Source organism: Meles meles, chromosome 17, assembly GCF_922984935.1.
Source record: "Meles meles chromosome 17, mMelMel3.1 paternal haplotype, whole genome shotgun sequence".
NCBI lineage: Eukaryota > Metazoa > Chordata > Mammalia > Carnivora > Mustelidae > Meles > Meles meles.
In genome coordinates, this window is record NC_060082.1 from 36,247,318 (window position 1) to 36,273,453 (window position 26,136).

The 26,136-nt window shown below is 41.9% G+C and overlaps 1 protein-coding gene across 1 annotated transcript; it reads left to right on the top strand.

Moving 5' to 3' along the window:
• Positions 1–136: 136 nt before the first annotated feature.
• Positions 137–24,262, top strand: UTP25 (UTP25 small subunit processor component). Its single transcript, XM_045983546.1, has 12 exons — positions 137–342; positions 1,084–1,123; positions 2,284–2,539; positions 4,291–4,461; positions 5,183–5,271; positions 6,742–7,152; positions 8,919–9,138; positions 10,771–10,973; positions 12,589–12,771; positions 12,885–12,997; positions 13,807–14,052; positions 21,826–24,262. Exons 1-12 carry the CDS (start codon positions 236–238, stop codon positions 22,067–22,069), a joined length of 2,283 nt encoding a protein of 760 aa, XP_045839502.1. The 5' UTR covers positions 137–235; the 3' UTR covers positions 22,070–24,262.
• Positions 24,263–26,136: the final 1,874 nt, after the last annotated feature.

The window sequence follows — 26,136 nt, forward strand, 5'->3', positions numbered from 1 at the left end:
ACCTCAGTACTCAGAGGCACGCCTGCATGCGTTTCCAAAGAGCCTCACTAGAGAGCAGAATCGAGACCAGGAAGTTCTAAGGCCTGTCGCACAGGCACGACGTAAAACGGCTCTGCTTTATGGCAATCTGGTTCCGTCGCGAAGCGCCGTGGGCGACCCGCGTGAGGGAGTTGAGTAGACAACTTCGTGGTGGGAAACTCGTCTTTTGGAGGTGGGAGACGTTGACGTTTTTGCTATGGGCAAACGCGGGAGCCGGAGCCAGAGCCAGCTGCTCACCACCCTGACTAAGAAGCAGAAGAAGCATCTTCGGGATTTTGGCGAGGAGCATCCATTCTATGACAAGTATGGAGGGGCACTGCCGGGGCCAGCGGTGCCCGTGGCTTTTCCCGGGTTGGGGCCGCCCGTTTCCCTGGGGCTGCTCACCACTCTTCCCGCTCTTCTCCAGCGCTCTGGGCTTGGGAGGATGCCGGTGGCATTCCGCCCGAGATGGGGTACTTTGTGGGTCCTCTTGCTTTTGTTGAGCCCTTAGCTTCAAGTTAGACCGCACGCCCCCTGCGGGGGTGGGGTGCTGGTTTTTGTACCGCCAGTTTTCTAAGATTGTTTTGGGGTTTTTGTGTGTTTTTAAAGAATTGTCTCGGTCCTCAGATACCGCTGTTTTATCCAGTTACAATGAGGAAACCTGTGTTTCCGTAATTGTGGGGTCCTCTCTAAGTGTCCAGACTTTCAGTTATGGTCTTAGTGCTCGCCCGCCACTCCCCTTTGGGCCGCTTCATCGGCAGTTAGATGCATTATAATTAAGAAATGTGGTAGAAAATGTCTTTTATTTGCTAAAGTGATACTTTTTTCCGATGAGAGCCAGTTAACTCTGTCGTGTGACCTTGTTAAACTTTTCCTTTGTCAGTTATCAGTTTGTTATATTCTTAAAATCCCTGTCCATGTGCATATGTGGCTTTTACATGACTGTAGTTATAATGCATTTATAATGGAATGCCCTGCCTTTTTCATTTAAAGTTATCATTAGACTTTTTTAATTAATTGCTACATGCTAGTAGTTAGAGTTTAACATTACCTCTTTCTTCTCAGGGTTTCTGGAAAGGAGGCAAAACCACAGATTTATCAACTGGTAATACCTTATACCTTTTTTTATAATAGTTGGTTCTCAGTTGTTAATTTTAACATTATATATAACAGTAATAAAGCCTGGCTACATTTCCACTCCTTTCAATTTTAGGTGTAAGCTATTATTTTAGTAGTACTGCTTACTGTTGAATGCAGATATCTGTTATAATGCCATTGTGATAACTAATATAGTAACCAGAGTTTCAAACTCTCCTGAAAGATTAGCCTATTGGAACCTGTCAAGGAGGCTTACCAGAGGGCTCTTGGTAAATCCTAAAGGTGTATCTTGTTTACTTAACATTAAAGGAGCCACAAACAATGCAGACTGAACAAAGGTCCTAACTCATTACAACAAACTGAAAAAAAAACAAAAAAACAAAACCCTTCATTCATTTGTTGTGTTGCAGTTTTCCTATTGCTCCTTTCAGCATGCAAAGTATCTGAAACACAGATTAGATCTCCTTATAACCAAAAGCCCTGTTTTTAGTCCACTTTCTTCCCATATAGAACATTAGCTGTTTAAAGAAGACGAAAATATTCTAGAATCATAGCTAGACTAGCTTTTTTTGTTTTGGGGGGGGTTGTTTTTTGTTTTTCTGAGAGAGAAAGACACATGCATGTACAGGGTCGGGAGGGGGAGAGAGAATTTTAAGCAGGCTCCACACCCAGCACAGAGCCCAACCTGGGGCTGGATCCCACGACCCTGAGATCATGACCTGAGCCAAAATCAAAAGTCAGACACTTAACTGACTGAGCCACTCAAGCATCTCACTAGACTAGCTTTTTAAAATAACTTTGTTGCTGGGCATCATTGAATAGATAAGACTGTATATTTACAGAAAAGCTAATTTTTATTTATGAAAGTCCGAACCAGTTATATTTTTGGCCTCACGATAATCATAGGGTAGAAACAAGAATAATACGTTTCTGTTTTAAAATTTCCCATTTTCCAAGGCGCTTGGGTGGCTCAGTTGGTTAAGCTTCTGTCTTTGGCTCAGGTAAGGATCCCAGGGTCGTGGAATCAAGCCCCATGTAGAGTTCCCTGCTCAGTGGAGAGTCTGCTTCTCCCTCTCTGCCCCTCCTCCCACTCATGCTCTCTCTTTCTCTCTCAAATAAATAAGTAAAATCTTTGAAAAGAAATCAAATTTCCCATTTTCCTTTTAGTCAGAGAGTTCAGATACTTCAGGTTCTGAAAGTGAAGCAGAGAGTGAACCAGAACAAGTTTCTGGGTACCACAAACTCCTTGCCACATTAAAGAATGCCTTAGAAGAAAATGAGGAGGAGGAGGAGAATGAAGAAGAAGAGGAGGATGAAGAAGAAGACAGTGCTGTAGATGAGGCGGAAATGAACAGTGAAGATGGTGATAGTGATGTCAGTGTGGAGAAAGAGACAACAGGAGAGTCTACCAAAGTGCAGGAGAGTAAGTGTCTTTGGTGTGAGCTCATCATCTTTGTCAGGACAGATTTCTCTGTGAGCACAGTGCCCTGTACTGTGTGAGTTGGAGGAAAGCACATGGATCCAAAGCAGAGACTCTTAACCTTGTTGGTTCAGTGATATCTTTGAGAATCTGATGAAACCGGACCCTATGGCCAGACAAATACAGAAGTTAATATTTTTGCTTATGATTTCCAAGACTTTATCAATCGTAGGTAATTGATTCAGAGGAAAGGGAACATAATGCTGTTTCCCTGACAGTCTCAGTTAAAGAGATCACTGTCCTTTCCTTAGAAAAACCAAGTTTAATGGAAGACAGATAAAATATACAAAAATTTTCAACAGCAGATTTGTATGGAATAGCTAGTTGTAAGGCATTGAAGAGATTCCACCTGGTTGCCAGAGTAAATTGGGGACGGGAGCTTCAGAGAACAGCTGAGATTGAACGCTTAAAGTAACTGTATCTCACTCGGACTTCTAGGGGACTTTTTTTCTTTTAACTTTAAAACTAACTGTATAGAGGTATGATTTACATGCAATGAAGTGTACCTGTTTTAAGTATACAATTCAATGAGTTTGACACATACATCTTTGTTGTTATCACCAAAATCAAGATTCAGAACATTTCCAGTACTGCCAGAAGGTCCTTTTATAGTCAGTTTCCCCCCTCTGGCATGAGGCAACCACTGACCTGTTTTCTTTCACTAAAGATTAATTTTGCCTGTTCTAGAAATTCATATAAATGGAAGCATAAAATATGTACCTTTTTGTGTCTGGCTTCTTTGGCTCCTCATGTTTTTTGTGACTGATTCATGTTGTTCATGTATTAGTAATTCATGACTTTATATTGCTGGAGTCATATCTCATTGTCAATGTGTCTGAGTAATTATATCTTACTATTTGAATGCCTGTTTTCCTTGCAGTTGTATTTTTTCTCTATACTTTAAGGTATCATACATCATTCTTAGTATTTCAATTCATCAGTTTTACTGGTTCATTGTCTCAGACTTAGGGTTTTTTTGTTTTGTTTTCTATTTGCTGTTTTAGATTTTTAGAAGTGAAAAGTTTGTTTTTTTTTTTTAATTATAAAAGTGATATATACTTACTATAAAAATTTAAGAGGGTAGTGTAGTTAACCTATACCTCTACCACCTTTGGATGAACACCTTGAACATTCTATATAACCTTCCATTACTTACTTTTTATGGATACACGTGTGAGTGCAAGTATGTTACATATAAATATACATATATGTATACACATATATGGATGTGTGTGTGTGTGTGCATAATGAGCTCATACACTTTTGTAACTTACTTTTTCTTTAATAGTAGATCTCTTCCATGTTAATAATCATGGATTCATACTAGCTTCCTCATTATGTGGAGTTTCATTGTAAATGACATATGGTAATTTAATACTCCATTGATAGAAAAGGATGAAATCAATTTTTCCATTTATTATCATAATCATTGCTGCTTTGAACATCCTTACATGTACCTCTTAGTGTACATTGTCTAGTTATCATCGTAAAATAAGTTTCTAGAAAATTAAGCCTGGGTCAGCCATCAAACTTAATTTTGAAACTTAAGTCTTCCACCTGAATTTGCTTAAAAGTAAATAATAGCAGTGAACATCAGTGCTGATTTAGGGTAAGGAATTAAATTTTACTTGTCCACAGAAATATAATGATATTTGTGCATAAATAATTTTACATAATGTTTCTCAAAATCATAGGTACGGTTTTACCTGGTGACCCTGAAGGAAAAGGTGGGGATGGGCCACTTGGCACATCACAAGAATCCCTTGAGGAGTTTACAGATGCAAAACACGAGTCACTTTTCAGCCTGGAAACCAATTTTCTTGAAGAGGAAAGTGGAGGCACATGCTCTCTGAAAGTGTCACAAGGTCAGAGCAGTGTGTTTGCATTCACCAGGTGCTTAATATGGGGGCTTGTGCGCTAATATGCATTAAATCTCTTATTACTGGAATGAGCAACAATAGAAACTATTTAGAAGCTATATCTAGAGCTGGAAAGAAATAATTCTCAGAGCTGTTTTGTGGTTTTCAGTGGTTAGGCTGTGCTGGGAGTCAGGAGGCTATTTAGTAGGACAAATAACCAAAGAGTGATAGTAGGGAAGGCCATTTCCCTGCACTTCGTATTTCCACATTTGGGGTCAGGAGAAGACTTCTGATTTTCTCCCCAAGCAGGGAAGGAAGAGATAGGAGAAAAATATTTTATAATTTTCTTTCTACCTTTCATTTGCTCTTTATTATTAGAATAGGAATTTTTCCAGAGTTGTAAGACTCAGGACTGGCTTGGCTAATTTTTCTCTCTCTCTCTTTTTTTTAAGATTTTATTTATTTATTTGACAGAAATCACAAGGAGGCAGAGAGGCATCCTAGAGTGCCCCAAATTTCAAACAGAGAAGTTTCTTCAAGGGTTTTGAGCTGAGAAGTAATGTGATTAGAGAAATGCTTTAGGAAAAAGAACCTGTTAGAAACTTTTGAGCTCTGAGAGAGGATGGGGAAAGTAGATGGGAGGAAGGATGAGTTAACATCGTGAAAAAGAGTGTTTCACTTAGAGGGAAGACCGAAAGTGTTCTAACATTCTTGATTTCTGAATTAGATCCATTTCTACAACATGTGAACAAAGAACTGAAGGAAGAAGAAATTCAAGCTGTTGCCACAAATCCCAAAACTACTCACCAGCTGAAAGTAAGTATTGCTTGGTCATGCCCATCACAAACAAAGTGAAGCTCCACATAAAGCAATGGCGTTGGGTTTCATTCAAGTCTCCTTGAATGTATGATAGCCACCAGTAGTAGGTGAGTTGATAGGGGAGCATAGCACAGGAAGGCCGGAAGAGCCTAGAGGGGCACAAGTGTAGCCAGGAAAGGCCGTGGGAAGCTGGAGTGTGGGAGTCAGGGAAGAATGGCTTGGAGACAGGTATACCAGGGTTTAGACCAGCATCTGAGAGATGCTGTTTACATGACCCAAGGCAAGCTAATCTACCTTTTTAAATCTTGTTCTCATTTGTTCAAAGGGGGCAGTAATGCTTACCTCAAAATGAAGTGATTTATTAGTTTACTGACTGATGCATAGAAAGTATTGAGTAAAACAGTAGCTATTGCTGCTTTGGTTTGTCTGAAATATCTGAGATAGGTTCACAACTAAGTTACTCAGATGTGGTGCAGTTTTTGTTTCTTTGTGTTTTTTTGTTTTTTACCAGCAGGTCCTGTTTTTAAGAGTTGGTCATCCTTTTTTAATTGAAAATTTTATTAAAATAAAAATTATAGCTGAATTTTTAAGTAATGACACAAAGACATCCCTTATGTCCTTTGCCTAGTTTCCCCCAGTGGTAGCATCTTGGTGTAAATTGACTATGACACACCCTTCTGTCTTATTCAGCTTTCTTCAGTTTTGCTCCTCCTCTTGTGTGTGTGTGTTTAGTTCTATAACTGCTTTATCAAGGCAGGTTCCCCTTATCCACCACCAAAGTCATAATTCCCTGGAGATCCACCCCCAGTTCTTGGGGGCATATCAGTAATTCATTTCTTTTTACTGCTGAGATCATCCTTTTTTTCCCTTCTGAGATAAGCAATTTTGTTAGAACACAAAAATTCCCAAACTGTTATTTCACAGAAACATACTTTATGACAGCTGTATCTCAAAAAAAATGTATTCCATACCCAAGTAAATTTGGAAAACTTGAGAAATGCAGTGAAATAGAGCTCTTATCATAGATCTCATCAGAACCTTTTGTATCTAATATAATTCTCCCTGAGGGGGATTAGCTTTTGTGATGTTTACTAAAGTTATTGACTGTGGAGCCCTTTTTTTTTCCTAGAATGAATTTTGATATCCTAGAACACAATCCACAAAATAGTTTGGGACACACTGACATAGTGAAGAGCTCAGGTTGGAAGTCAGAAGCCTTAGGCCCTAGCTCTCAGCTCTCTTCTCTCCTGGGTCATCAAGGTTGTCTGAATCCTATACTCTCTCTGAATCTCTGTTTTCCTAAACTGTAAGACAAGCATTATAGTGTCTACCTTGCAGGGTTGTTGGTGAGGATTAAATTAGGTGATCTGGTAAATCACAGACAGCTTGGTAAATTAGAAATTACTGTGTGAATGCAATGTATTATAATGCATTTCTTACTTTGGTCTTGATCTGTCTCTTTCCTAGTGGCCCATATTGGGCCAGCTTGTCTTTTCATCCAAGTTCCAGAAGTTGGAAACATTTAAACCTTCAAAGGACGTTGATTTAAAGTCACTTCATCTCCAGAAGCCTCTGGAATCCACCTGGACCAAGACCAACAGCCAGTTCCTGTCTGGTCCCCCCAAATCAAGTGGCCCCTTCACACCCCTCCAGAAAGAGCTCTTCTTAATTATGAATTCTTACTGGGACCTCTTCTACCCAGAAAGGACCGCCCTGAAGAATGGGGAGGAGATCCGCCACGTGTACTGTCTACATGTAATAAATCATGTCCTCAAAGCCAATGCCCAGGTGCTTGGTAACAATAGCAGACGCCGCAGCCAGAAACTTGGGGTGGGTGACGATGATGACTTCAGAGACCAAGGGCTAACAAGGCCCAAGGTGAGTGGCAGCAGGAGAGATTTGTCCTCCAGAAGGAGGCTGCAGGTCACTGCCATATAGGTGCCTGGCACTTGGCAGGTACTCAGGTATTTGAATGATATGAATACTGGAATAATGAATGAGTCTTAAGAGTGAGCAGCTTAGATGGGCCAGGTAGTGCTAGAGCAGTGCAGCAGACAGCTCAGTGGACTGTTTCTAACCGTGGATTTAATTGGAAGCTTGTGAATCAGAGGTACCTCTGTGATAACGCTGTTTAAAGATAACCCTGAATGTACATAAATGACAACTCCATTGTAAATCTCTTCTTTTTGGTTGTCAGAAATGGATGGAACCTCAGCAAGCCTTTTATCCAATCCCTAAATATTACAGCTATGGACAGAGACCCAGATTCGTAGAGGACCTTGCTAAAGAGCCCCAGGGAAGGAATAGCAGAGGTGGGAATAGAGCCAAGGGTTCTCTTTACTGAGCCACACACATAAGTAAACCTTGGAAAACAGAAATTCCCATTTTTCCATTGTACAGTTACTATTGATTAAAGCGATGATTACATTTATTTGGGCTCATAAGCTTAAATTCCAATAGGTTTGGAGCTTTGGTAGAAAATGTCTTTTAATTGTGCCCTCATTATTCATGTTGATGTGGCAGCATTTTATGTTGTCCTTTCCCCTGTATCCTCCATATTGAAGAAATCTCATAGGATTCTAGGGTTTAGTACTGTTGTGGCTCTCAGACATTTCTTGGTTCAGCCCCCTATATGATAACTGGGGAACCCGAAGCCTAGACACTTTGTGTTGGAGCTGGGACAGTAACTTGGTCCTCTTCAGTCTTGGGCCCTCAGTGCTGCACTATACCAGGCTGACTCACTGCACGCCTCCAGCTGTGCTGGTTTGCTTTCTGGGAAACTGTCTCAGAGTCTTGAACATAAGGATTGTAAGTTATCTGTTTCCATTTAGAGTTGTAGAAAAGAATAAGTCAGATTACCCTTGAAGCACATTTAGAATTTGATGAATTGTAGAATCTGACAGAGGTTTTTTGCATTGTTGATATTTATAGAAGGGTAGTTAGAAATTTATCATTGTTAAGCATATTCTATTTTCATTTTCACCAGTTGTAACTTCAGGCATTTTTGGAAATGTTTGGAAAACTGAGTCCTACATTTCGCATTGAGATATGGTCTTATTTCAGAAATGTTTTCTCATCATTTCTGAAAAATGTGCTAGGGAACATACTAGAAAAGTAGTGATGCATTAATCCTTTCTTTTCTTTACCAGCTTTATTTGTTCTTAACTTACTATAGCTAATTCATTTACTTTTCATTTTACTTTTAAAATTTTTTTTCCCAATTCATTTATTTATTCAGCATATATTTATCCCTTGGGGCTTATGAATAAAAATACTGTACTAAATTCTGTGGGAGACAGAAATAAGTAACATTTCATGCCACTTGTATGTTTATATTGGATTTTTGATAGTGGACACTGTCAGAGGCATTGACCTAATCCTGAAAGATATTTCCACATTCTGGTTGAGAGTTGTGTCCTGTGGGGTCATGAGATTAAAGTCCTTAGGACATGGTGCTGGGTATGAGAGGTGCTGAACTTCTAGTACTGAGCCAGGTCCTGTGCAAAGGGGGTGACCGAGATGTGAGCCCTTTTGGGGCCTGCTGCTCTGTGGAGGGTTATTTAGCTCCATGTCCTCAGCAGGCTGACCTGCAGCTGTCAGTCCTTCCCCTGGGCTCATCGAGGCTGCCATGGCTTCTTCCCCAGGTGCTGATAGTGGTGCCCTTCCGGGAAGCTGCTCTGCGAGTGGTACAGCTATTCATCAGCCTCCTCGAGGGTGACGGCAAGAAGAAAATAATTGTGAGCAACAAAAAGAGGTTTAAGGGAGAGTATGGCTCAGATCCCGAGGAGAGACCACCCAACCTCAAGAGGCCTGAGGATTACGAAGCTGTGTTTGTCGGCAACATCGATGATCACTTTCGGATCGGTAATTCCTTCCGTCAGAACTCAAACTCTGGGGGATCTATAGTGTGAGGTTCACATGGCGGCAGGCTAGAAGCCTGGAATTAGGCATTCTCTCAGTGGTGTGAGATATCCTTCTAACAGGACCGGGTGTATTTGGGACATGGTGTCTGCCAGGGGCGAGAGTCTTGCTTGGCTGATGGGGTGGCCACTTGGCTCAGGGTGGATCACCTCTGAAGCTGTATGTAAAGACACATGCGCATTGATGGCAGAAGTGTCCTTGCATACCCGTAGCTAGTAGCTGCTGCTACAGGGGGAGTTGGAAGTGACGGGGCTGAGTGGGTCGCTGGGGAGAGGTTGAGTAGACAGTATCTATGCGTAATGGTGGACCTCCCTCCTACCGGCCATGTAGAGTGCCTGTCCCTGAGTTGTCTCCACTCACAAGTGCCACCCAACTTGTCACATTTTTACTTGTCTCTTATTCAACTCCTGTATACTTGGTTAGTTGTATATTGATAGAGTGAAGTTTTGGGAAAATGTCTTTTAGTCACAGGCTCATTTGAAAAACATTTATTAAGCATCTAATGTGTGCCAGGTACTGCTAAGAAGCTGAGGATACAGAAATAAAAGTTATGCTTCCTGCTGTTAAGGAAATCCAGCCTAATGGGAAAACAGTACAGAATGATAAGTGCCGATTAGAGGATGCAGTGATGTTCTGGGAGTGTTTAAAGCAACTTCTGTACTCAAAACAGGGACGGGATAGTTAGGGAAGGTGTCCTGGTGGCAGTGCCATTTATGGAAAGTTGAGACCTGATTAGGGTTTAGTCTGTTACAAAGAGGGGTGGTCAGAATGGAGATAAAGGGTTCAGACAGGAAACCGCACATGCAGAGGCATCAGGTTGAATAAGCTGAGCATGACCTAAGATCTACATAGGCTTCAGCATGGCTGGCTGGAGTGTAAAGTGCAAAGGGACGAGAGTAGATGTTTAGTTTTAAACATGCAGGTGTCCTGCAAGCTGCTGATAGGTCAGTTCTGGGCTTAGGAAACAGATGTGGGCTGGAAATACAGATCTTTGTGGAGGTGGTGTTACAGCCATGGTTAGTGAATAAATTTATCCATTTATTACCATAAACTTACATAGGATGTGAGTAGAACTTAAAGCTTAGCTGAATCAGGGACTTGTGGAAGAGCTGTTTAGATCCTGAAAGATAGCTATAGTCTAGGTCAGGGTTAGAAACAGAAGTGAGTGTTAAAGAACTGGAAACCACCAGCGAGGAAAAGAATATTTCAAGGAGGATGTGCTCAGTTTATTTCTTTAGGCATTGGTGAGTATCCTTGAATTGGTGACCTTGGCAGGAGTCCTTTCAGTGGAGTCCTGAGAATCAAGCCAGATTGTGATGCACTGAGGAATGAGTGGGAAATTTCTAAATAGTGGGTGACCGCTCTCTGGAAAAGTTTGAGCCAAAAGGAAGAGAATGAGAGCTAGACAGGACCACAGAGGCAAAGGGGGATGATTATTTTAGGAAGGAAAACAACTAGAGCACGGTCATGTACTAAGGGGGAAGATGTGAAGGTACAACATGCTCCGTGAGTGAGTGGAAGCTAATGGCTCGGCAGGAACTAATCAACAGGTGTGTACTTGGCTGTTTCCTGTAGGAGTGGCAATACTTCAGAGAAGCATCCGACTCTATGCCCCCTTTTACTCCTCTGACATCCTCATTGCCTCCCCGCTGGGCTTGAGGACTATCATTGGTGCAGAAGGAGAGAAGAAGAGAGATTTTGACTTTTTGTCTTCTATTGAGCTGCTCGTCATTGATCAAGCTGACATTTACCTGATGCAGAACTGGGAGCATGTTCTGGTAATGATGGTCATTCACATTTAGAGAGAGAAGCAGCTCAGTAATTTAAGTCTTAAAGGGTTATTTAATGCCAAGTGAATACTCAGTTTGGAAATGGGAATATTTTACATTTTCCAATTTGAAAACACCCTTATGCCCTCTTCTACCCACAGGTTGACAATAATTATGCAGAGAAGCAAAAATTTTTACCAGTATTTCAGATCTCCAGAAAAGGTTTCTTCCCCTTTACGGTCATCTCTGCTAATAGACCACTTCAGTGTGGCTGGTTGGTAGATTGGTTCCTCCTGACCAGGAATGTCTTTACCTAATATAATTCCGCCTACAGTTTATGCTCATTTTCTTCTCTTTGGCCTTCAGTGGAAATGGGAAAACATTGCTCAGGATTTCTTTCTTTCTTTTTTTAATATTTTATTTATTTATTTGACAGACAGAGATCACAAGTAGGTAGAGAGAGAGAGGAGGAAGCAGGCTCCTTGCCGAGCAGATAGCCTGATGTGGGGCTCGATCCCAGGACTCTGGGATCATGACCTGAGCCGAAGGCAGAGGCTTTAACCCACTGAGCCACCCAGGTGCCCCTGCTCAGGATTTCTTTTTTTTTTTTTAAAGATTTTATTTATTTATTTGACAGACAGAGATCACAAGTAGATAGAGAGGCAGGCAGAGAGAGAGAGAGGGAAGCAGGCTCCCTGCGGAGCAGAGAGCCCGATGCAGGACTTGATCCCAGGACCCCGAGATCATGACCCGAGCCAAAGGCAGAGGCTTGCTCAGGATTTCTTAATGTGTGATCTTATCTTACAGAGAAATGTAGTATGTCCTTATTCTCTTAGTGTAGCTTGTGGCTGTAATTTTTTTCCTCCTTCCCCACATACTCTGCAGTGTTGTCCATTTTAGGGTTGAACAGCTGTGCTTTGGAACAATCCTTGTCATAGAACTATAGGTTTGGTTTTTTAAAGCATTTGAGAACTTACTTCTACAGTCCCAGAGCTTGTAGGGACTCAGGAAGGTTGGGGCAAATAAAGAGGATCCTTTAGTACTTGCTATTCTTTAATATATGTATGTAATATATATATGATATTATTAATATATTAATATAATGTAATTTATATATTATTATTAATATATATTTATATATTAATATAATATAATTAAGATAGAAAAAGCATGTTGATGGTTGAGTCATATTCTGTAATTTGAGGGAAAGGCACATGTACTGGCTCTGGGGATATCCTAATGTTTTGAGAACCAGGTCAGTGAAGAACACCAGCTCTGTTTTCCATGTCTTTTCCTTTCTTGTCCAAGTCTGGGACTGAGGAACCCAGAGAGTGACTGGGATGGCATTTCAGAAGTTCTTTCAAAGGAATATTCCTGTAGGTACCATTTTGATTCTTTTTGAAAGGTCTAAGAGGTAGCCAGTTTTAGGTTACCTTCCTGTCTGGAGGTGTTCACCTAAGCGGACAATTCACACCCATCTGAGCCTTGATTTTTGTGGTGTAATTTGGAATTTGGCTGTACATACTCCATGGGGTTAGTAAGATGACAGACTTGTAAAATGCTTAGTGTACCCAACAGGTACATCTTCAGTAAAAATGAATGGTAGTGTTATTTCTACTCAAAGCATTTGATGAACCACATGAACTTACTGCCCTTGGATTCACATGGGGTGGACTTCTCGCGAGTGAGGATGTGGAGCCTCAATAATTGGTCTAAGTACTATCGCCAGACACTGCTTTTTGGGGCCCTGCAGGATGCCCAGGTCAACTCCGTGTTCAACAAGTACTGCGTCAATCTGCAAGGCCAGGTGGGTTTTCTCCTCGTTTCTTTGGATCTTCATGAAGCATTGTGTACTTTTTGGGTCATGAGGCATAAGCGGAGGATGGCTCGCTTCCTAACATTCTCATTGACTCCTGGCAGGTGGCTGTGAGGAATGTCCCAATGACAGGCTCCATCAGCCATGTCCTGGTGCAGCTTCCACATGTCTTCCAGAGGTTGGAAGCTGAAAACCTAGCTTCAGTGATTGATGCCAGGTACCTATCCCTGCCTAGTCCCATTAGACACCTGGGGGTCACAGAGAGGGATTTAGCTGCGGCTTATAAATTTAGAATTGGATGCCATGTTGACTTTACTGACTACCGTTTACCAAATGATATGAGATCATTGAACCCAGTCATATTGACAGAGGAGGAAACCGAAGTCTGGAGAGGTCCTTGTTCTCCTAACTAGTTAGTGGCAGCATTAGTACTGTAAATCAGTGGTTCTTCCACAAGATCATGGCATTTCTTAATTACATTACACTGTTTAATGCTGCTACATGTTCCATGTCAGTAACTTAATTACAAGGCCTTCAGGGCAAGAACTAATGCCCAGAAGCAAACACTGAAACTTTTAAATATTCAACTCTAAGCTCTTCACCTTTTGCCTCCCACAAATACGAAGGTTCCAGTATTTCTAACAATCTCTGTATTTTCCCTGTCTCTTCATTGTGTTTCATTGGGAGACCCATGGTAGGAGAAAGATGCTTTGTGTGTGGGAGGTGTTCAGTAATTATTTGTGATTGATTGACCATGGGATGGATGGATGAATGAATGAATGAGTAGTGTGCTTATCTATTTCTAGAATAATTCTCTGGGATACACTGACATACATTTATTTATTAACAGTGAATTGAGTTAGCACTTATTTTTTTATCCTTACATGATCTCTTTGTGATGACGTCAGATTGTCCTCTTTGGGGAAAGTAGAGGGAGATTGTGACTTGCCCAGGGTAACCTAGTTAGTGGTGACATTGTGAGCTAATCTCCACACATTGACTTTGCCCTTTGCTTTTCCAAATCAGGTTTAACTTTTTTGTGAACAAGATTTTGCCTCAGTATCGTGATGCCGTAATGTCTCACACACTCATCTATGTCCCCTCCTACTTTGACTTTGTGCGGCTCCGGAATTACTTCAAGAAGGAGGAACTGAATTTCACCCACATCTCCGAGTACACTCAGAAGTCTGATATCTCCAGGGCCAGACACTTCTTCCTTCAAGGAGAGAAGCAGTTCTTGCTCCTCACAGAGCGCTTCCATTTCTACAAAAGGTAAAGCATTGCTGGGTTTGGAGCATCCTCTCAGGAGGGGAGAACCGTGCAAATCATGGCCTGCTTCTGAGTACATGGCAGGCTTGGTAGTGCCGTAAGGTCCTCTTTCACTCTACTCTCTGTGGAGAAGCGAGAGGGTTTTGGAACTGGATAGGCTCTACTTGGTTTGTTGGGCTCTTCCCAAAATGGGTATTGTTGGAAAAGGTAGGGACAAATGAGTGACTATAGTGTAATCTGTGTGTAGGTCTGGAGTGTGTCCACACTTGGAATACTTCATGTAGTTGTGGTTGTGCACCTCAAGAAAGACATTACTGAGCTGAACACTTGGAGGTAGGCACAACTGAAGTGAGCCTAGGAAGGAGAGGGAACTGTCGTGGAAGCGCAGACACAGTATCAGGGGCCGTGTGGTCTGTGGACTCGGAGGCTGAGCGCACGGTCCGTGTTCAGAGAGTTACGGTGTGTCTTGAGGAGGTGCACACACCCTTACAAGGAGCCCAGGACCGAGGGACCCTTTGTTTGGGGGAGGCAAAAGGTGAGGGACTTAGAGTTGAATATTTAATGATTTCAGTATTTGCGTAGCTTCCCCATTATGTGATTTTGACAAAACAAATTAGATTTGCTTTTTAGAAACAAATTCTGATTAGAGCGTTAGTAATATCGAGACTTCTGTTCCTATTTGCAGTTACTTGTGCCCCCAGAAGTCAGGTATTTTATTGTTTTGCCAGGTGTGTCTCTCTGCCGAATGAAAAAGCCCTTTTTAAACCTTTAGCCTGTAGAGAGATGGAAGTTGTGTCCTATTATCTTTTCCTTCCTGATGTGCAATAATGTTCAGTGAATTGATGTTTTGCCTTTATTGTTTAACTCTCAGTCATATATACTACTGAGCGGCACATTTTTTTCAGAGAACCCCGAACACCAAAGCCAGAAATCTTTCAGGCTTTCAGGATATTCGATGATGCATGTTCGCACTGCTTTGCCTTTTAGTTTATGTTGATGTTAGGATGTGCTCCCAAGACATGCTCTTGTTACCACGATGGGGAGGGAGGAATGCAAGAGCCTGCCACAGCAGAGGAGGCTGACATGACATGACCTCCTTGGCTGTTCTGCTGACTGGGTGATCTGAGAGTGGAGAGATGCGAAATGACTGCACTTGTGTTTCCTGGGCTCCACTGTTGGCCATCTACATAGGGCTGCTTGGCCAAAGAGTGTTAATGAATGCCTGCTTGTTGGCATCATTATTTGCTTTGTTCCAATAAGTTGTTGTTTTCATTCATGTTGGAAAGTGATATTTGGGGGTTGTGTGCACTCAGCAGGTTTTAAGAGCCCTTCGTTTTCTGTCAGCTTGATACATGAAAGCAAGCCTTTTAAGTGAAGTGGATGGATTGGAAAACTTCCCAGTGTGATTGTTTATAGCAAGTATGAATTAGGCTGGGATGAAGACTGCTCTCAAAGAGCAGCTTTTCAAGGAGAGGGCATGATGTCTCAAGTAGGCAGTACAGTCCCCTGTCTTACATCACTGAATTTACCAAATTCTTTTGCCCCCAAATCACTAAAAGACAAACTTAGCATGTACCACCTACTTTCTATGCTGGGCCAGGTTAATTAGTATATTCTGTATTTAAGATAAATAGAAATAATGTGCTTCAGTATTCTGTGACTGCTAATTATCTCAGAGTTTCCAACTATAGATTTTTTTGCTTGAGAGGTCACCAAGGTGCTGATAGGTGTTTTTATCTGCAGTGCCTCTGTGAAGAGGTACATGTAAAGCTTCAGTATCTAGCTCTGAAATTCATTATTTATATTCTCTGTGGAAGTAGGCAGTGTTAGAAATATCATTGCTGATTTGCAAGCAAGAAAACATTTTCAGCATGAAAATTAGTCACGTTTTGTGGGATTGGGGGATGAAACCGGTAGAATTAAGATTGGACAGGCCTTTGGTCATGATGGTCTACTTGAGGTTGGGATGCTTCACAGCTCTTTCCCTGAGCATTGTCCCTGGATTGTCACAGCAAGAGGATTCTCAATCAGGGTTCAAGTCAGAAACTCTGGAGGTGGAATTTATGGGTTTGGAAAAGGCTGCTGGCATGTTCCGAGTACCCCCGGCCCTCGTGGTAATCCCAGAATTTCAGGATCTGAAATTCTGAATTCAGAATTCAGATTCAGAATCCCAGATTTCAGAATCCCGGTTCTGAAAGTAGCAGACCATCTTTGTAGACAAGGTGGAGGAGCTCGCCTTTCAAATCAGTTGTGGGGGTGCCTGAGTGGCTCAGTGGGTTAAAGCCTCTGCCTTCGGCTCAGGTCATGATCCCAGGATCCTGGGATCGAGCCCCGCATCGGGCTCTCTGCTTGGCAGGGAGCCTGCTTCCTCCTCTCTCTCTCTCTGCCTGCTTCTCTGCCTACTTGTGATCTCTATCCGTCAAATAAAAAATAAATAAAATCTTAAAAAAAAAAAAAAAGATTGTCAAATCAGTTGTGGGTGCCTCATTTATCTTTCACAGTTGGCAGGTGAGGTAGACATCTGGCATGTCCTATGTCCTTAGTCTGAGGACATCCATCTGTTTGGTCATATTTGTGTTTTGTTTTTAAAGATTTTATTTATTCATTTTTTGAGAGAGCGCAATCGAGGGGAGGAGCAGAGGGAAAGGAAGAGAGAGATAAGCAGACTGCTGAGCATGGAGCCCTATGGGGAGAGCTCAATTCCAAGACCCTGGAGATCATGACCTGAGCTGAAAGCTAGAGTTGGACACTCAACCAACTGAGCACCCAGGCACCCCTTGGTCATATTTGTAGGGGTCACTGAAGACCCAAAGCTTAAACCAAGGGAGGAGGAAGGTAGAGGAAAAGGTGCTGAAGACTGGAGAATCAACACTAACTGACCCTCTGAAGAAGTCCTCATCACGTTCACTGTTAGCAGGAGATACCTAGTCTCTGCTGTGGGAGCATTAAGACAGAGAAATTATCTTGGTTTTTAATTATAACACTTACCAGAATTGGTTTTGTTGTTTTGTTTTGTAAGTACTCTGATTCTAAGAGTATTATACAATTATTTTAGAGAACTTGGAAAATCTAGGTTAAAGAAAAGAAAATGGAATCTCACTGCTCTGATACTAATACCCATTTTAAATGAGCCTAGCTTTTTTTTTTTTTTTTAAAGATTTATTTATTTGACAGATAGAGATCACAAGTAGGCAGAGAGGCAGGCAGAGAGAGAGGAGGAAGCAGGCTCCCAGCTAAGCAGAGAGCCCGATGCGGGGCTCGATCCCAGCACCCCGGGATCATGACCTGAGCCGAAGGCAGAGGCTTTAACCCGCTGAGCCACCCAGGCGCCCCACTAATACCCATTTTAGTGTATTTCCTTTTTTTATGCGAAAAGTATGTGCACATGTACATATGCACACAGACACACAGGCTTTTTTTTAAAGACACTAAATTGGGATCACGCTGTACTTACTGGGATTTTTTTCTTTTATAGATATATTTTGTAAGATTTTATTTATTTATTTGACAGAGAGAGAGAGATCACAAGTAGGCAGAGAGGCAGGCAGAGAGAGAGGGGGAAGCAGGCTCCCTGCTGAGCAGAGAGCCTGATGTGGGGCTCCATCCCAGGACCCTAAGATCATGACCTGAGCCGAAGGCAGAGGCTTTAACCCACTGAGCCACCCAGGCGCCCCTCTTTTATATGTTTTAAGTGCTTATTGAAAACAGTTTTAATATGTTAGCACTTGGCATATATATGTGTCTATCATGGGTCCATTTTTAAGTTGATATATATAGCCATGTCACATCCTCCCTTTCCCTAGCTTTTTATTTGGAAAGATTTCATTTCAAAGGAAATTGTAAGACTAATAGTGAACATCTATAACTCCTTTCACTTGGACTTCACCAGCTGCTAGCATTTTGCCACATTTGCACGTACCCCTGTTCTGTCTTTCTTTCCTTCTCTCTGTCCATTCACATCTTATTTTTCCTTCCTGTGAACCATTTATAAGTAAACTGCAGGAGGCTTCATGACACTGAACCCCTAAATCTTTCAGTGTGTAGTTCCTAATTTTTATCTAACTGCAATACCATTATCATACCACCTGTAATCACTGTAGTATCATCTGATATGTATAGTCATGTTCACATTTTCCTGGTTGTCTCTGCATTGACCATTATAGCTGTTTCATCCCCTAATCCAGGATTCAGTTAAGGATCATACATTACATTTGGTTAATGTTTCTTTAGTCTATTTTAGTAGTTCTCAGCTGGGGGCTGGGGACAGTTTTTCCGGAGACATTTTTGATTGTCAAGACTGGAGGGTTATTCTAGTGGTCTAGTGGTTCTAGTGGGTTGAGGCAAGGATGCTTCTAGGCATCCTGGAGTGCACAGGATAGCCCCGCAACAGAGAATTACCTGGCTCGATATGTCAGTAGTGCCGAGGTTAAGAAACCTTGACCTAGAATAATTCTCTTGCCTTTTTCTTTCTTAGACATTTTTTTAAGAGTTCAGTCCAGTTTCCTCTAGAATATCCCAGAATCTGGATGGTCTAATTTTTTTTTTTTTTTTAATTACTATTTAGATCAGTGGTTCACAAACTTTGCTATACATTAAAATCCCCTTGGGGAGCTTTTAAAGATTCAGATATCCAGGTCATATCCCAATGCCAGTTAAATCCCTGTGTCTGGGGGTGGGGATGAAGCATGGATAATTCATCTACACAAACAGGTGATTCAAAGTACAGTGAAGTGGGAATCACGGACTTAGGTTAAATATCTTTGATAAAACTATATAGAGGATATTATGTACTTTCCACATGTCTTGGCACATAATGTTGGTTTATATCATATTTGGAGATGCTAAATGTAATCACTTCGTCAAGGTGGGTCTGCTAGGTCTCGCCATTGTAAAGGTTCCTTTTCTATTAGTAAGTAATCTATGAGGTGTGTATTGCATCATTTTTTTAAAATTAACATATAATGTATTAGCTCCAGGGGTACGGGTCTGTGAATCATCAGGCTTCCACACTTCACAGCACTCGCCATAGCACATTATTGCATCATTTTTAATGGCTGCATAGTATTACGTTGTATGGATATATAATTAGCCCAGTTTCCTTTTAATGGGTATATAGGTTTTTAAATAAATTGTTCTGCTATTATGTGCACCAGTGCCAAGAATATCCGTATGCATAGTTGATGTCATAGTTGCTTATTATTTCGTTAGGATAAATGCGGAGAGGGAAACCTATTAGCTCAAAATCTGTACACAATGAAAAATTTACTATGCATTGCTGCTAATTTGCTCCCTACCATCTTCCCCATATTTTGTCTCCCCCTTCCCAAAATACACACACCTGATAATTTGTACTCCATTGGCCTATTTATGCAAAACCCCACTTGTTTCTGATGACTTGAGAGCCAAAATGATACCACAGTGTTTTAATGTCTTTTTCTTTCAATTTTGTGTTTGTTTGTTTGTTTGTTTTTTATAATTGTCTATTGTATGTAGAGGCTGAGATAAGTAGTACTTAACCCAAACACATGTCTTACTCTGTCAGGCCACTCATGTAGGAGTTGTAAATCTAGTCAGGATTTGGTTATTACTGCAGCTAATCTTCCACGCTCCACAGACTTCAAATTCATCTACTACACAGTGGCTTAGTGTGGGGACTGGAGTGCTAGAGGGTCTTTTCTCAGTGTCCTGATCTCTCACCTTTCACCAAGCCCTGTAGCCCCCTGCCGGAGGAGGGATCTCCCCCCATTCAGCCCCTCCCCAGCCGCAGGCTGCTCTTGCTTGTTACTCCCTGTGAGGCTTGAGGTGGGGTTTGGGTTCTCTTGGTGCAGCTTGGTTTTAGGCAGGCCCTGTTGGTTCTGGGCTATGGAGGTGGGGCCTTCTCAGCATTCCTGTAGCACACTCCATGGCAGCTGAACCCTGCCTAGTATCTGTAAGGGGTCTTGGCAGGAAAGAGTTTCCTTCTTCTCCCACAGTGGTGCAGACCTCTGCTTATGTTACTACAGGATCTTGGGCTGAGCAGATTTCGTGCTCTTTCCCCAGGGGTGGTCTGCTGTCACTTTCTACTCGGTGGAAGTCTTATGATGGGGAAGGATGAGGTGGGGTTTTACCACCCCAGATGACTTGCTTTATTTACCACCCTGCCAACAATTAACCTTTCCCTCTCTCCTCAATTTCAGAGTTTTGCTTCATATAGATATGGGTCTGGGAAGTGAGAGGTTTCACCAAAGGGATCTCTCTCATGTCTTCTGCCTTGCCTCCCATCTCTCTCAAGGACTCCCAATGGAGACCTGTGGAAAAGAACTCATGAGTGAGTGTGAGCTAAAGAAGCACCCACAAATCCCAGGGATTCTGAACTGTCACATAGGCCCACCCTTGTCCTTTCAGAATTTGTTAAAAGTATAGCTGTTCTCTTGCTACCCACTTTTTTGGCAGCTGCTCTCCTCCTCCTGTGCTCCTTTAAGAGTAAAGTAGTTCTTATTTTCTGTCTGTCTGCAGAGGGCTTTGCCACTCTTCAGAATTCAGTCATTGGTGGTCTGGCTCTTGAGATCTGGTTGCATGTCTCTTCCCAACTCCTGAGTTCAGCAACATGACATTGGCTGCTTGAAATTGGCCATGGTGGGAGTATTTACACCACAGAAATTGGCAGTTCCTTCAAATCAGCACCCTCTCTTCCCCAGTGAGAACCACTTATTAAGCATTCACCAGTGCACCATTGAATCAGTTCAGTTGGTTGCCTTGTGACATCAGCTGTCTAGGCTCAAGAAAAGGAATGCTTTTTAGGTTATCTGGCTTTTTCTTGGTAGTGTGAAAGCAGTATTCTCTTGAGTTTATACTAAGCAGAAGCAGACCTCCATGTTTATTTTGCTTATTTTGATAACTAGTGAGGTAGAACAGTTTCTTCAAGTCATTAGCTGTTAGAATTTCTTTTTTATAATATTGTTAAAGGTGAACCAAGTAGTGGATTGCAGTTTGGAAGACGAGGATCGTCACAGAGGTCAGGATGATCCATGAGATAAGAAGACAAGGAAAGCTTATTCTCTGTGAATAAAATAAAATTCCCAAGGGAGTCTACATCACAGTGTAGGAGAGAGCTATAACAGGAAAAACCAGAACTTGTCAACTATAAAATCTTTTGTTATGGGGCCCTAGAGGAAATAATTGACCTCAACCCGAACCATACGGTGAGTCCCTAGGGTCTCCACCCCCCACCACCACTGTGCTGCACTGCAGCAGGGAAGGAAGTGTATAAGCTGTTGAAACTAATTGCTTTTCCGTAATGCCTAATGGGTCCTCAGGCGGGATTTTGTAAATGGATGAACTTGGGACATCTGCCATGGAGTTAACACGTCTACAGAGTGACAAGAAAAGACTGATGGGAACGTATTTACAGTTTATGCAGTTTATTTTACGTACTGGGTCTAACCTCCTCTCCATTACAGAACTTTCTGTTTTGCCTATTATATTAAGGGTAATGTTAAGTTGTTAAGTGTTTGCTTTTTAAGCTTTTTGTGACAGGTCTTCAGTCCTAGTCTACCTCAGATCATGATAAAATTTACTTTATCATGGTCTTAACCCAAACATTAGGAATTCAAATGTGTTGTCACAAAATAAGTCCTTCCAACTCATAATAACCTTTGGTCTGTTGGTTGTGTGTGCTGTTGTCTTCCTCCTGGAGGATGGAGCAGCAAGAGTGAGCTCTGCCCCTGTCAAACTCTTTTAAGTAGCTTTTCCATACATTTTCTCAAATAGCTACACTTCTCTTTCCCCTTCTAATAGGTATACCATTAAAGGGATCAGGAACCTGATTTTCTATGAACTGCCAACGTATCCCCACTTCTACAGTGAAGTCTGTAACATGCTGAGAGCCACCAGCAGAGGAGAAGAAGCCACCTGGACTTGCACTGTCCTCTACTCCAAGTATGATGCCCAGAGGCTGGCTACTGTGGTTGGCGTGGAGCGGGCCGCACAGATGCTACAGTCCAAGAAGAACGTCCACCTGTTTATCACTGGAGAAAGATGAAAATTTGTTGGACAGGAAATGGTGTTGTTGGGGTAATAATGCTTACTTCTGTGCCACTTGGACCCAGTTCTGATCACTTATATGAGAGAAGGACTGCTATAAGGAAGGAGTACCAGGCAGCATCATATTGGATGATTCTTTTTAGGTCATGTGTCCCTGAAAAGTTAAATGTAAACCAAATTTTGGTCACATCTTACAGAGATCAGGAGGGAGCTGATAAACTCCGAGATGTTGATAGAGGAAAAACTTCTACTTGAAGCTCTTTGTAAGCCATAAATTCTTTTATTGTTATTTTATTCTCTAATTTATTAGACTTGGTAAATTCTTTCAGATTTGCCTATTTCTGTTTGATACTTTCTTAAAGTAAGGCATACATGTCATTGCTTGGGAACTGGTTATGAGAAATTTCAATACTTCTTGCCGCTGAATATCATCTTAATTTTGGATCACACAGGTTTTGCAAAAACTATTATCTTTCTCCAGCCAAACTTTTTTTAAACCTTAAACATTTTATTTTAATTCAGCCTAGAAGAGTACATTCACTAATCTTTTTAAACTCATAACAGTAAATGTTTTACTTAAAGTATACAGTTCAGGGCGCCTGGATGGCTCAGAGGGTTAAGCCTCTGCCTTCAGAAGCTCAGGTCATGGTCACAGGGTCCTGGGATTGAGTCCCACATCAGGCTCTTTGCTCAGCAAGGAGCCTGCTTCTCCCTCTCTCTCTGCCTGCCTCTCAGCCTACTTGAAAAAAAATAAAATATTTTTTAAAAAAACACACACTTAAAATCACATTATTTAAAATAACATTAATCTCTACTCTGTTTCAAGAATTTTTGAAACTCTTGGTGTTGAAATAGCCATCTTTAATATCACTGTCTTCATTATTACTGTAGTCATTTTGTAAGTCATACAACAGCTAAAATGATGGGGAAGTTGCACTTTTAAAAACTTTTTTTTAAAGATTTTTTTTTTTATTTATTTGACAGAGAGAGATCACAAGTAGGCAGAGAGGCAGGCAGGGGGAGGGGGCGGCTGTAAGCAGACTCTCTGCTGAGCAGAGAGCCTGATGTAGGGCTCCATCCCAGGGCCCTGATATCATGACCTGAGCCAAAGGCAGAGGTTTAACCCACTGAGCCACCCAGGCGCCCCTTAAAAACATTTTTATGTTGAACTATTCCCAGAAAATTACAAGTACCAAACCTAAACCTTTGAGAGTAAGTTGCCAACTCGATGGGCCTTATCACTCATAAAAGTAACCCCTGAATTTAGTGTGTATTGTCTATAAAAAAGGACCTGTTTCTGTGTAACCAAAAAACATCAGATCTGGACATTGTCATTAATACCTATTGCCATCTCATCCTCGCATCCCATTTGCCAAATGCCCCAATAATGTCCTCTATAGCAAAAGGATGCAGTTCAGAATTACATACTGCCTTTAATTGTCACATCTTTGTAGCATCCTTTAATCTGGAAGAGTACCCCAGCTTTTCCCTGGCTTTCTTGACCTTGACACTTTTGAAGACAACAGGCTGTTTATTTTGGATAATGTTTCCCTTTGATTAGGTTTAGTTTATGCATCATCGGCAGGAACACTGATGCACTGCTGTGTCCTCACTGCATCTCCTCAGGTGGCACGCACCATTCCTCTTGCCCCATCATGCGTGATGCTAACTGATGACTGGGTTTTCTTTTGTTTTTGCCTTTTTTTTTTTTTAAGATTTTATTTTCAGGTAATCTCTACATCCACTGGGGGGCTCAAACTCAACAACCCCAATGTCAAGAGGTCCATCCTCTACCGACCGAGCCAGCTGCTTGTTTAAGGCAGTGTTCGCCAGGCTTTACCAGTATGGAGTTCCTCTTTTCCTCTTTATTAATTTATGTCAGTATGGACTTATAGTTTCGCCTTCTGTTCAGTGGGTTATAATCCATTACAGTTGATGTGGACATTTATACACATACAGCATCTAAATTCTATTTCTGCATCCACGTACTGAAAATTGTGAATTCATGTGACACCTCTGATTCCAGTCTGACACCACAGGATACCTTCTAGCTTTCTCCCTCTCTGTAGTTGTAACTCCTCAGAGCGAGATGTGTGGCTCCCATTATCCTCAGTGAAACAACCCATAATTGGTACAGATTTTTTTCTACTTGAACTTACTTAAAATTGCTTATTAAAAAAAAGTAAAATCATTTTTGGGGTAGTCGTCCTGCTGAATATTTAAATAGGCATTTTTATTTCTCTCTTTACTCAACATAGAATTGTTCATTCCATATACAGCTGGGTTCCTAAAGTTCTGAAAATTGAGGTGACTGTCAAGCTGGCTGAACCCATGCTACAAAGGACTTTTTATAGTTATAGAGTATCCTGTGTTTATTGGCCTACTTGTGCTCTTGTTTTATCATAGAGCCTGTAGATGATGAGAAAAATGAGTTCACTTGCCTAGTTCAGAGATGGGAGGAAAAAGGGGATGCCCTCTTTTGTTTCCATGTTCATTGCCCTGGGCATTATAGCTGATTTCATCGCTTTCATTATAACTGTTCACAAGACTCCCAGATCTCCAACTTCTCTGGATCTCTACACATGTGTGAACCTGGATTTCAAGTCCATGATGTAGCTGCAGGAAATCTACATTGTATTTAGCATCCCTGGTGATTGTAGTGCTGGCTTGTAGCCAGCCAACTGCTTCTCGCCTGTAAAAACACTGAGGATTTCAAATGTGAACAAGTACTGCTTCTGTTCTTGGCTCAGCACCTGCAAAAGAAGGTAAGCCTCAGCAGTTGGCCCTGGCTTCTGAATTGATTGCAAAAAGTTGATTCTCTGGAATGAATGGTTTCATTAAGAGGATGCCTTAACACCAGGGCTCTCACATACACAAAATAAGGGAGAGAAGAGAGTCCACTGGACTATGGGTAATAATGCCTGAGCTGGAATTACATACTATTTTGCTACTTCGTTTTTCCTTTTTCTTCCAAGATTTTATTCATTTGTCAAGAGAGAGAGGGCGTAAGCGAGCACAAGCAGGGGGGGCAGCAGGCAGAGGGAGAAGCAGGCTTCCTGCTGAGCAAGGAGCCTGATATGGGACTCGATCCCAGGACGCTGGGATCATGACCTGAGCTGAAGGCAGGATGCTTAACTGACAGAGCCACCCAAGCATCCCTATCTTGATATTTCTTTACATTTACAAGGCTCATTTAGAGCAAGCAAGTGCCTATCTGGTGCCTATAGAAATGGTCCTAATCATCCAAATGGTCCTAATCCTGGGAAGAGGTAGAATTATAAGAGGGAAAGGAACTTATCCAGAAAATAAGACTTAAAAGTTTTCCTTCCCTATAGTAATAACAACTGGCTTATTAGTACTTTTTTTTTTTTTGAGGGGAAAAAAGCTTTGAATCATGAATGCTTCGTACAGCTGGCTGCACCATATGCAATATTCAAAAACAAGAACTAGCTAATCATAGAGAACCAGCAGCTAAACAGCCCTCTGCTGGCTTCCAAAGGGCTTATAATTGGTGCAGATGGCCCCGGCGGGATGGGGAGTGTGTCCCTGCTGACTCCTTGCACCCCAGAGGGCCAGAGGGGCTCACGAAGGCTCTCGGCCCTGATTGTGCCCTCGTGGGAACGAGGAGCTAGGCTGCTGAGGGTGGAGGGCGAGGGCAGGTGGTGTGGGAGCCTGCTGGCTGCCTTCTGCGCAGCCTTCCCAAGGCCACATGAACAGATTTAGGCTGCAGAGTTTAGATTTGATGAGTCAAGAGCCTCAAGATGAGAGAAGGCCTGGGGTGAGAGAATAGGAGTTGGAAGTTTCTTTATCTGAAGAGCTTCATCGTGGACCCTGCAGGGGGCTGTGAGGGGCCAGCAGCTTGCCAAAGGCAAGAGGACTGGAAACGAAGAGGAGAGGAATGGAAATGCATCGACTTCACCTTTCAGGGCACACCCTCTGGGGGGGGCAGCCTTCACAGCTAGCCTCCCCTCCTTCCAACCGCTGTCCTTCCAGTCTCTTCCCCAATTTCTCTATCTTTAAAGACTTAGAGTAGTGATCTTTATTATGTTTTCTGCTCCAAACTTA